This window comes from Prionailurus bengalensis, chromosome B4 (genome assembly GCF_016509475.1).
Source record: "Prionailurus bengalensis isolate Pbe53 chromosome B4, Fcat_Pben_1.1_paternal_pri, whole genome shotgun sequence".
NCBI lineage: Eukaryota > Metazoa > Chordata > Mammalia > Carnivora > Felidae > Prionailurus > Prionailurus bengalensis.
This window is the reverse complement of record NC_057358.1, coordinates 90,338,060-90,350,249: the sequence shown is the minus strand read 5'-3', so window position 1 is coordinate 90,350,249 and position 12,190 is coordinate 90,338,060. Positions and strand designations below refer to the sequence as shown.

At 34.0% G+C, this 12,190-nt stretch overlaps 1 protein-coding gene across 1 annotated transcript in view; it reads right to left on the bottom strand.

The window, feature by feature from the left end:
* Positions 1-12,190, bottom strand: part of LEMD3 (LEM domain containing 3) — a 64,955-nt gene that overhangs the window by 26,655 nt on the left and 26,110 nt on the right. Inside the window, exons 2-4 of the mRNA XM_043562957.1 lie at positions 8,047-8,084; positions 4,062-4,128; positions 1,799-1,866 (exon numbers count right to left, since the gene is read on the bottom strand). Of these exons, the coding sequence (XP_043418892.1) occupies positions 1,799-1,866; positions 4,062-4,128; positions 8,047-8,084 (173 nt within the window). The remainder of the gene's footprint in view (positions 1-1,798; positions 1,867-4,061; positions 4,129-8,046; positions 8,085-12,190) is intronic.

Genomic DNA, 12,190 nt, shown 5'->3' with positions numbered 1-12,190 from the left:
TGGAAAGACATCCCATGCCCATGGACTAAAAGACCCAATGTTGTTAAAATAACCATGTTACCCCAAGTGTTTTACAGATAGATTCAATGCAATCCCTATCAAAATCCCAACAGCACTTTCTCAGAAATAGAAAAAATCCTAAAATTTATATGGAGACACAAAGAACCACAAATAGCCAAAACAACTTTGAGCAAGACCAAAGGTGGAAGCCTCCTGGTTCGTGACTTCAAAACATACTACAAAACTGTAGTATTCAGAAGAGTATAGTACTGACATGAAGACAGACATATAGACCAATGGAAGAAAAGAGAGAAATAAACTCACACATAATTGATCTTCAACAAGGGTGCTAAGAACACACAATGGGGAAAGGGCTGTCTCTTCAAAAAATGCTGTTGAGAAAACTGGATTTCCTCATGCAAATGAATCAAATTGGACTCTTATCTCACACTATACACAAAAATCAACTCAAAATGAATTAAAGACCTAAATATAAGACATGAAAAGATAAAACTCTAAGAGGAAAACACAGAGGAAAAGCTTCGTGACATTGGTCTTGGCAATGATTTTCTGGATATGGCATCAAAAAGCACAGGTAACAGCAGCAGCAACAACAGAAAAACACAGACAAACGAAACTGTATCAAACTAAACAGCTTCTGCAAACAAAGGAAATAATCAAAAGAGTGAAAAGACAACCTATGGAATGAAAGACAATATTTCCAAACCATATCCAAAATAAAGAAATGACTCTTACACCTCAATAACAAAATCAAATAACCTGATTTAAAAATGGGTAAAGTATGTGAATAAACATTTTTCCAAAGAAGACAAACAAATGTCCAACAGGTATAAGAAAAGATGTTTGACATCACTAATCATCAGGGAAATGCAAATAACTATAGTGAGATATCACCTTGTACCTATGAGGATGGCCATTGTTAAAATAAGAAACAACAACAACAAAAACAAGTGTTTTTGAGGATGTGGAGAAAAGGGGAAGGAACCTTGGAAACTGCTGGTGGGAATGTGAAATGGTATAGGCACTATGGAAATCAGCATGGACGTTCCTCAGAAAATTAAAATAAAACTATCACAAGCAATTCCACTTCTGGGTATTTACTCAAAAGAACTGAAAACAGGGTCTAAAAGATATTTGCACCCCATGTTCACTGCAGTATTATTCACAATAGCCAAGAAGCAGAAACAACATAAACATCCACCTACAGATCAACGGATAAAGATAGTGTGTGTGTGTGTGTGTGTGTGTGTGTGTGTGTGTGTGTGTGTGAGAGAGCGTGAGCGCATGTGTGTAATATTATTCAGCCTTAAAAAAAAATCCTGTCCATCTTAACACTTATCCATCTTAATCTTCTGTACCCTTCTTTCATATACTATTTCCTAAAGATCACTTACAGTCGTTTAGAAAATTCATCTGCAAATTGTTTTAGCACCCTGAGATGACATTAATCTGGGGTGAAAGATCTAAAATAAATGACAACGGTTAGATGCTTACTTGCTTTCTTACATGCTACTTACCTATCTCAATTCCTCTCACCAATGTTGTTTGTACCCTTTCCAAATTAATGTGCATTCTCTCATAGAGAATGTTCTAAAACAAACTAAAACAGAAAATGTTGAGTAATTCTGTTTTCTCTATCTGCTCACATTCCACCCAACAATAGGCCCAAGTTTGTAACAGTACAATTAATCAAATGCATGGTACTTTTGATACAAGTTGTAATAATGTATATAAACTTTAAGAAAACAGCTATCAAAAGTCTAATTACACTGCTTACTTTTAAATATGCAGCTGCCTCTTGGACAGAAAGTGTTCTCTGACTAGAACTGCCACATTCATGATCTCCTGGAAAGATTAGCATATTATTAATTTTGAATCAGTACTATATTAAACAGAAGAAAACAAATACAATTAATCAAAATATTTTACAATTTATACAATTATAGGTTATATTATAATCAATAAAGAAAGAAGATAAACCATATTTAATTTCCTATTAAAAATCCAGTAGGTAATAGAAACAAACAATTATCTTTACATAAACCACCATCTTTAAATACATTTCTAAACAGTCTGGGTAGGAACATGTCTTCTTTGTATGTTTTCAACTAAATCACTGGACAGGGGAGGAACCATGTCACATGATGCTTATCCACACATCTTGGCACACAGCAGGTCCTCGCCAGGTTTGCTGTTTTTCGAGAGGGGAAATTCACCGTGGTAACTTAACACACCTATTACCAAAGCTAATAATTCAAGGATTCAAATAAATTTGAATTAAAATGTACATTCTGTATATAAAGATAGTGCTAAGCCTATCTTTAGCAAGGTGTGTGCATGCCTTAAAAATTATTATAACAAAGACCAACAGGGAAATTAGATAGAAGCTTCTAGGTATGATCTGGTTTCTGCAAAGAAATGCATTACATACAGAATCACATTTTCCCTTTCTTATAACGATTTATAAGAGAATGCAGTCTTTGCTTTCAGGCTTTCTGTGGTTATTAGAGACCAATTTCCTCATATTCAACTTCAATTGTAAGTTTTTCCTGCCCTGTTTCTCTTCAAGTGGATTAAAAAAAAAAAAAATTTAACACAAAAGCGTACTAGCTGAAGTAAACTTTGACAAATTTTTCTATCATAAAAGCAGTCACATTCCTATTTATCAGCTTTGTTCAAGTAGCCAGATTTTAATGGTCATAGTCATAAAATGGGAAGAAATACCTGTTAGATAAACAAGTAAGTCTTCAAACTTTATGATGCCTCTTCCAAGATCTAGTTTCCACAGATCTACAGCAGAGGTCGGCAAACCACAGCCCACAGCCGAATCTGCCCTACCACTGATTTTTTTTATAAATGAAGTTTTATTGAAACATAGCCACAACTCATTCATTTATGTATTATCTATGGCTGCTTTCATGCTATAATGGCAGAATTGAGTAGCTGTGACAGAGACAAGTCTAGCACACAAAGCCCAAAAAACTTACTATCTGGCCCCTTCACAGAAAAAAGTTTGCTAACCCCTGCTCTAAAGGAAGGAATCCGTATCTTTAAAAGTACGCCAGATCATGCTGATCTAGCACACTACATAAAACAGTGCTATAGAGACAGCTGTAGAAGCCTGTGGTAGCAACATCAAGAATTCCTAGCGAGAGTATATACTTAACTTATTTCTGGGTGCTACAGCATACCAAATAAATGTCATTAGTTTGCAGTGTATGAATATGACGGTCAGTCAAGGCAAAGAAGGTTTTTAGTGATATACACAGAATTCTGAGCATTCAAAAACTGACCAGTATTAAGGATCCAAAGGAAAAAAAAAACCAAAAAACCAGGCTGATGTGAGGATGAGCAACTGTAAGGATCCTGAAATGCCTCCATTCAACCAGAGAACCTCCATATTTACCTTCCACCAATGAACTGATTTCTACAAAAGGATCCGCTGCATACAAAAATTCAGGAGACATTTTTCTTTTCTTGTAACTTCTTTACAAGAAGAGAATCCAAAGTCTCTTCTTTTAGCTTATACGTGATACAAGAATAACTAAAAAAAGCTAAGGTAATAAACAGAGAGCAGAATACTAAGAGCAGAATATGAGGAAAATGCAATGATCAGTACAAAAAATTCTAGAATATATTTACTTTATCCAAGAAATTGATACCTAATCAACCACCAAAGAAAAATCTGCAGCTTTATATTTAATCTAGGATTTTAGTTAACTCGTTGCTTACCCAATCCAATTGACATTTAAGCTTTCAAAAGTTTTTGTTACTTATTAGTGTAACAAAAAAATTGACTGCCTCTTGGCAGTCATAATATATATTTCACCCAATACACATGGGCAGGCAGAAAAGATCTTGACTAAATATGTTTATAAAAATAAAACCCACTATGTATAGGTAACAAAAACTTCTAAAGAAAAAATTTTCCACAAACATAACGTTAGACTTGGGAAAAATTATTTCCACTGATATAGCATGCTATATATGCAAATTAATTTTCAAAACATTTTTAGAGACTATGAAGGTGAAACAATTACCTGCAAGCTGTGCCAATCGATCATGAAGCTTGTACAAAGTGTTCATCATAAGATTTTTCTCACTTTCCTAAAATTAAAAGAAATGATTATAAAACATCCAATTCAACAAAATGTACCAAATAATAATTTTATTCAAAAAGAAAAACAGCAAATAATTTAAAACCACAGAAGCGACATAATCGGAAAGACAAATTCACACTTAAACAATGGCTACCATACTTTAAAAAAATCTTAATCTAAGAATCTAAATCATCATTCTAAGCATTTTATTTTTCTTGAGGATTGACTGGGAAATTTGCACTAAGGTTAGTGCTAAAAAAGGTCTCCTGTACAAAAACTTCTCCCAACCACCAAAGCATCGCTCTCGGTCCCCCTGTACACAATGTACACTTACACATATTATTCTTATGAGACTTCAAGGCTGCCCTCATGTTTTGCCTTAATCTGATTCAACCAAACAATAGGGGAATGAGTACTGACACTCCGACCCTCAACCTCTCCTAGGTCCCCCAAAGTGGTCCTGTATAAATTTATAAACCATTAAAGCAAAACACACATTTAATGAGTATCTAGTACTAGGAATTAAGAACTATTCTCAGCAAAGCAAGAGGCCCAGTGATACAAGATGGTTCCTGTTCTCAAGGGCAAAAAAGCATACTTAAGTGTTAAAGCTGCAAACGAAATATAATGTGAATACAGAAGAGGGGGAGAAGGGAAGATCCATTTATGAAGAGAGACTATTTGAGTTGGGCTTCACAGTAAGAACAGAATTGACTAGCATCCTAAGAAGAAACACCATGAGCAAAGGCATAAAGGCACCGGTTATGTTTCTTACGTAACTAGTAGCCTACTTTGATTCAGCACACTCCTGGAAAAATAGTTTGGAGTCAACTGCTAGGGACCAAAACTAAGAGTTTGACTTCATTCTAAAAATTTAGAAGAGGGAAAGTAAAACAGACTTGTATATCAGAAATAGTACTCTGAACATATGAAAGGAAACGAGAGAGGAGACGATTGCAATGTCTAAGCACCCTGCCAAGAAGTCTAAGGCAGTGAGACCCCCAATTGAAAAGCAATCACAATTAAGGGGGACCAACACAAGCAATGGGGGAATATAAGTTAGAAGAGGGGTAAGCTTATCACACTATCTGAAATAAATTCATGATTCCTGAGGGGGCTGGCTGTATCTTTATTATTTCCTTTCTTCTTGATGTGTCAAACAAAACAGTAATACTTATAAATATAAGACCAGGATATAAAAGGCTGGGAAAGTAACATTTATATGCCTAACAACATGCAACTTCACCCATTTATTTTCATACTTTATTTTCAGGGACAGAAAGACAAGTTTGTACACTATGAGTGGTATGTCTTTGTCAATGCAGCTTTCATCATTGATACTAGGAAGAAGAAAGCTCATTGAAGGCTCCACCAGAGTCCCTGGTTTTATGGAAGATGGTTGGTAGAGATTAAGTGACATTCCTTCAGCTGACTACTTGCCTTCCAAACCTTAGCTTTTTTCCCCCCTCAATTCTATCTCAACCAAATTCTGAATCGGGCTAGACCTTGTCTTTGTAAAAGCCTAAAAATCCAAACTGTAAGAATTGGCCATCAAGAAATAATTGCTGGGGCTGAAATCAAAGATTCTGAAAGGTATGCATTTGTGACACATTAAGCCACAAAATAACTTTTTAATAAATATATTCAATATAATAATTCAATATAATTTAATAAATATATTCAATATAATACATTCAATTCAACATAATTATCATATATTCAATATAGTAATTTAATAAATATATTCAATGAATATATTTAATTATAAGAAATATAATTCAATATTATAATATAATATTCAATATAATGAGAAAGAGTTCTAATGATAGTATAGCTAGTTGTGGACTCGATACATGAAACCAAGGTAAATCTGATGAAGCTTTGGGATTAAAGTAGTTAAAAGTTTTAAAGTTTATTTCCTCCCTTATCTGGAAAAGAGACCAATTTCCTTTTCTTTCATATGTCCTGATCACGCCCAATCCCTCTCCCCTTTCAAAAACAAAACTAAATCCAAAAACTTGACACTTGTCCTCTGTGATTGATTACATCTTTAATGAACATCAGAGGCCTGGAAATAAACTTCATTTTTTGATTCACAGATATTAACACTGGACTAGATGAGGAGAAGAAATAACAAAACCTAATCAGATGTAACTGAATCGCATAAGAAAACATACATACATGCTGTTTCTTTAGCATTCTCATAGAAAATTTAAGCACCCAAAAGGCTAAACTGTAATTTTTTCAAAAATTATTTCTCCAGTGGCAATTTATTCAAAATGACCATCTATATATTACAAGGGTCTCAAGTGCATGATCAACTCAATTATCATCTAAATAGTTTTTATGTAATGTTATTAATGTGAACACATCAATTTTGAGGAAGAAATAGAAAGGCTCTGGCTCAACTATCTTTAGCACCAATGTGCTAACCTAGAAATAAATCTGAAAAATATGTAAATCGAATTTTAAAGTTACGTTCTTACAGAAACTTATATTGACTTATAGTTTCATTATAGTCTTCTTCCATTCTGACTGCTTTTCCAGTGGTCTCCTAACATTCAGCTTGAAAGATGTCTCACACTGGCTTTCCTAATCACCCTGACAGCAAGTTAAAGATCTACAAATAAATCCATATTTAAAGTAAGCTTTCAAGCAACCTTTCATTAAACAAAAATGATTTTATACTTTAATTTGAAATAGCTAACCTTCCATTGTTTGTTTTGGTAAGGTCCAGATTGCTTTAGTAACCCATACCATTCTTTGAAGCAAAATTCTCATTCTTGAGTGGCAAAAAATCAAACTGTAGGGCAACTCTCCCAAATTCTCTCGTATATCGTCACCTTTACATAAGTTCCCTCTTCTACCCTCAGCCAACTTTCTCCTCAAGGAAATTTCCAATTGTTTGTATCAAGTCTCTGATTAAATGATGATAATGATTTTACACACTTAGCATGGTGCCTGGCACAGAATAAGCACTTAATATAAGTGAACTGCCATTATCTTCATTACAGTTATTACTATTATTTAGAGGTTCAGAACTTCAGTTCCTCCCATGGGGAAAATTATACAGAAGAAAATAAAGTCCTGTATTTCTAACATTCAGTGAGTATATTACACGCATTTAAATGATGATGCCAACAGCAGCATACTTAACGGTTACTGACAAAGTCAACCTGCTTTAAAACAAATATCACCACAAAAGAATATTACTAAAAATAATCACTACAAAGTCTCACTCTAACAATCTACAGTAATATTTTATGGATTTGATTATACATTATTACACATCCTTCAGCACAACAAACAATGTTTTATATGCAGGTCTACATTAGTCAATTCCCACCATAAATTAGTAACTAACTGTGCATTATAATATGAGCTCAAATACCTTAATCTTTAAGGTGCCTGTAATGATGGTAAGTGAAAAATATTTTCATGTGAGTAAAATTTAGGTTAAAATTAACATTATAGATCCTTTAAAAAAGAAAAGGAAATCATAAATAGGTAGCCTAAGAAACATGTGTCTTTCTAAATCTTTTGCCTTCCTGATGGTTGAATAGGCATGCCTATGAGCAAAAGATCCAGAGAGACAAGATGAGGGCAAAGAGGACAAAAATTGTCAGAATATCCAGCAACTTCAACAGAAATACTTCTAAAGGTTAAAACCAGATCCCTAGGTAACGTGCCAATGCCATTTTACGTGGCAGTTGGCTATTACCTTAAAGTGATAAACAATTCTGCTCTTAGGAGAAAACCTGTTTCAGATTTAACCATATTATCCTTAAAGAATACTCAAAATAAGAAAATTTATTGTTTCAGTTTAAGAGAAGTTTTAAAATTAACATTTTTAGTTGACAGTTGTCCTAATACTTTTATCATATAAAACATGAGACAAAAACCAATATTATGATCTTCTACTTACTTGTATGTTTCCAAATGTTTCATCAAAGGGGTTTTTTACTATCAAGGAAAGAAAAGAGAGAACTATTAGCATCATTTGAGAATGAGAATTAGAATCCCCCTAAACAAGCTCTCTGAAATGCCAGCATGCACTCTGCTAAAACTGAACGTAAACACACTGATGATAATAAAGGTTAGGGTGGTGATTTTGAGACTTGCTATGTTTACCATTCTTACTCTGAATCTGTGGTTTTCTCTGTAATAACTGAGAGCAGTGCTCTGGTGTCTAAGTGCCTGGGTTCAAGTCCCAGTTCCATCACTTACTAGCAACATGAGCGTGAACTAACATCTACCTGGCTACTCTAAGTTGTAGTTTCCTCACTGTTACAGAAAGGATGTAACAATGATTCCTACCTTGTGTAGTTGTTGTGAGGATTAAATGAGATAAACTAGATAACATGACTGGCCTAGTATCAAGCACTTAATACATGTTACCTGTTACTGTTACTGACTACATTGTTTCCACCACCAAACTTGATTTCTCTTCAAAATATAGATTGAAAGCAGTTGCTACTTAAGGAAATCTACAAGATGCTTTAAAACTAAATAATTCTTTCAGAATTCTGACTTCCAATGGTAAAACAAACAAACAAAAAACAAAACAAAAAAAAAACCCCTCCCTAATCCTTGCTAACATCTGGAAAGGTGACAAGAAACAAATATACAAAGTAGCTAAGAAATGTCTCAATATCAAACAACTTTACCTTTCCAATAAATATTATAAAAAGGATTTAGTACTTTGCATCCAACCTCCCTACACCCACCTCTCCTAAAAAAAGATACAAACAAGTTTATGGCTAAACATCTCTCATGGTTATTATTTAGAATCTCCTTTGTATCATCTATTTGCAAATTACATGCAAAAATATTCAAAGCTTTCAGATACCTGGATCTCTATAATCCAGGTCACAACTAAGACTAACTAGCCTACAAAGTAGTTCACACTGACCAGGTTTCCTTTCTGAGGTGCTTTTCTATTTTTATTTGAGAAAACAGGAAGTCCCATAGGAACCAGGAACTGCCTGATTCTAAGAAAGTTCATGTGTGAGGCCAGTTTAACAAGGTACAATAAAAAAGCAAGGAAAGTATATCTTACAATCATCTAAAGGGATTTTGTAGACACTTTCTAAAGAGTAATAGGGTTTTAATGCTAGAAAAGAAAAAATTTTGAATGATAAAAGATCAAATTACTCAATAGGGGACTAGGAAGAAGAAATAATACAGCTTAAAGATTAAATAAAGTGTTATGAATCAGAACACGCTTAGACTAAAAAGATACTTTTTAACAACAATTTTTATTAATGTAAAATCTGAACAATTTAAAATAAAGTTGTATTTAGTTCAATATACTACCAAAAAAATTGCCTTCTTGATCTACTTAAACTGATCACACAATACTAAAAGGTCAAGTATTTTATTTGCTCTTTATAAGAAGAATAACCCTAAAAAAATTAAAACATGCAGTTCTAAAAACAGGTTTTTTAATGTCTGAAGAAAAGTCATGAAGATAGCCTTTTTTTTTTCTTTTGACTTTACACAAAATCCTTTTTGTCAAGATTACTAAATGGAAAACTAGCTCTTCAAGTATCTCCATGAAGCAGACTGTGGATGTTCTCCCCCGGACTGTCCTACTGTGAATTTCTCACAACAGGCATCACGTGACACTATTTGTTTGCCTGGAGCCAAGCACAGTACTGGGCATACAGTTGGTGCTCAAAAAGTGCTGGTTGTGCTATCTAGGTTACATTCATCCTTCTTTATTCTGTTCTGTGCGTTAACACGGCAGGAGGCTGGAGAAGGGGAAGTTCTGGGAAGGAAGGGGGACGGGATAACAAAGAGAAAGCTACAGAGCAGAACAATAATTCTGTTGAAAGCACTGCTCTCTCTGCCCTTTGCATCCTTCTAGATTTCTGCCTCTCGGTTAATGGGCTGAGATACCCAACAGTGTATCTTAAAAGCCAGTAATATACTTTCCATCCTACACACCTTATGTTAAGAAAATTTTTCCCCAATTTCCTATGACAACCACCAGCATTTTTGCAGCATAACTAATTGGCTATAAAATCACAAAAAATAAAAGAGGGGCATTCGTCAAAAAGGACATAATGAAATATGTAAGATGAATAACAAAGTCAACAAGACTTTATTATGAAATAAAAAATATCTGAATACATCAAAATGTAGCATACATTCACGGGAATATTGTGCCAATAACTGATTTTATTTTGTGGATTATACCTAAGCACTTGTCTTCAAAGTCTTTTGTTCATAGTATTATACAGTTTTTTGCTTGTCCCTCACTAGGCATCGCACTTTTTCTTTTTACACTAAAATATCTTCCTTAAGATAGGGACCAGTTCATAAATACTAGGATGCATATTTGTAAATAAGCTTCATATCGTGTCGTGAAACACACTTCTACACTGTTGTTTGTTCCTGGCACATTGTCACATATCCGCTGATAGACATTCCAAAGTTTATGGGAAACATGGGTTCAAAGCTCTGCACCACTGTACAGACTATGATGAGGGCTAAGATTTATATAATATAAAAATGGGACTACTTAGTCAATGTAGAAATGAAACTGTCAACCAGTTTGATGAAAGCAAACTGTCAACCAGTTATTTATCTTTTATGGCAAAATTATTTTGTCATTAAAATGCTTGCAGCAAAGATGCTTACAGCCAAACTACCTAGAACCACAACTATCACCTATTAACAGACCTATTAAATCAATAAGAAGTAAAAAGTAGCCTTCAGATTAAGCTTTAGAAGGAAACTTCATCTAAAAACAGCAATTCTAAAAAAGCAGCATCTTTTTATTAAAAGATTTTTCTTTATTTTTAAATAATCTCTGCACCCAACGCAGAGCTCAAACTCACGACCCTGAAATCAAGAGTCTCCTGCTCTACCAACTGAGCCAGCCAAGTGCCCCTAAAAGCAGCATCTTTATATATCTAACTTTTCTTCAGTATTTCTAACACCATGTGTTAGTATCTTTTATCTCATCTACAATATTTAACGGAAACAACACATATTGCTACCCCACCTTTAGTGAAAATACTCCTCCCTGATCCCACCAACTGGGCATTTATAGAGAAGAAACCATATTCCAAAAGCATCCCACACCCAAAAAAAAACCAAAAAAACAAAAAAAGCCACCTCATTTTCAAGCCTCTTTTCTAGGCATGGACCTGAGAGATAAATTCTTATCTCTTTTCCTAAAGCAGTGATAATACCTCACCGATATTTCAAACTTTCCACTTCTATCCCCTAAACAGCACAACCTTGAAGTCATTTTAGACCTAGTACTGTCCTTTATACCCTACACCCCCAATAGCTTCTCTTAACTGAGGTTTTTTTCTCAACTTCTGAGGTTGAGAAAAACTTCTGAGAAAAATTTCTGAGGTTTTTTTCTCAAATCTTCCTGGTTTCACCATTTCTCCTTCCATGTTCTTGTCCAGATTGTTTGAAACCTCAAATACACCAAACTTTTCTTAAGACTTTCACTTCTCATTCCTTTAAACTCCCCCAATGATTGTAAAACTCAAATTCCTAAAAACGTTTCTTTAATTACACTTACAAGATCCTTCAAAATCGTCCAATGATTTCCTAGCACATTTTGCTTCAAGGAAATAATTCTAACTTTGTGATACTTTTCTATTTACTTAGACACATTGTTGACTCTGATTCTCCAAACCTTCCTCTCGCATCAATCCCAAAAATGTTATTAGTTTTACTGATCCTTCCCATTAACTTTTTTTCATTCTCTTACACTGAGATCAAATTCATTAACCATTACGAATGCCCAGGTAAAAAGGAAAAAATGAAGTGTATCAATCTATAAAAGTACTCACAAACTATATGTTTAATGTTGATCAAATAAATTGATATTGTCCTCAGAAAGGCTCCAGTTTGGTCACTCAATGCCAGTAAATAGAAGAAAAGTCTGTGGTGCCCAAAGTTCCTCCACAAACTCAAAAAGAAAAAGTTTTTTCATTTAATAATTATTAAGTATTTTGTGCTAGGCACTGGAAATGTGACAGTAAATAAAATTTAAAAAATCCCTGCCCTCAAGGAGCTTATGTTAGAAAAGACAATGAACA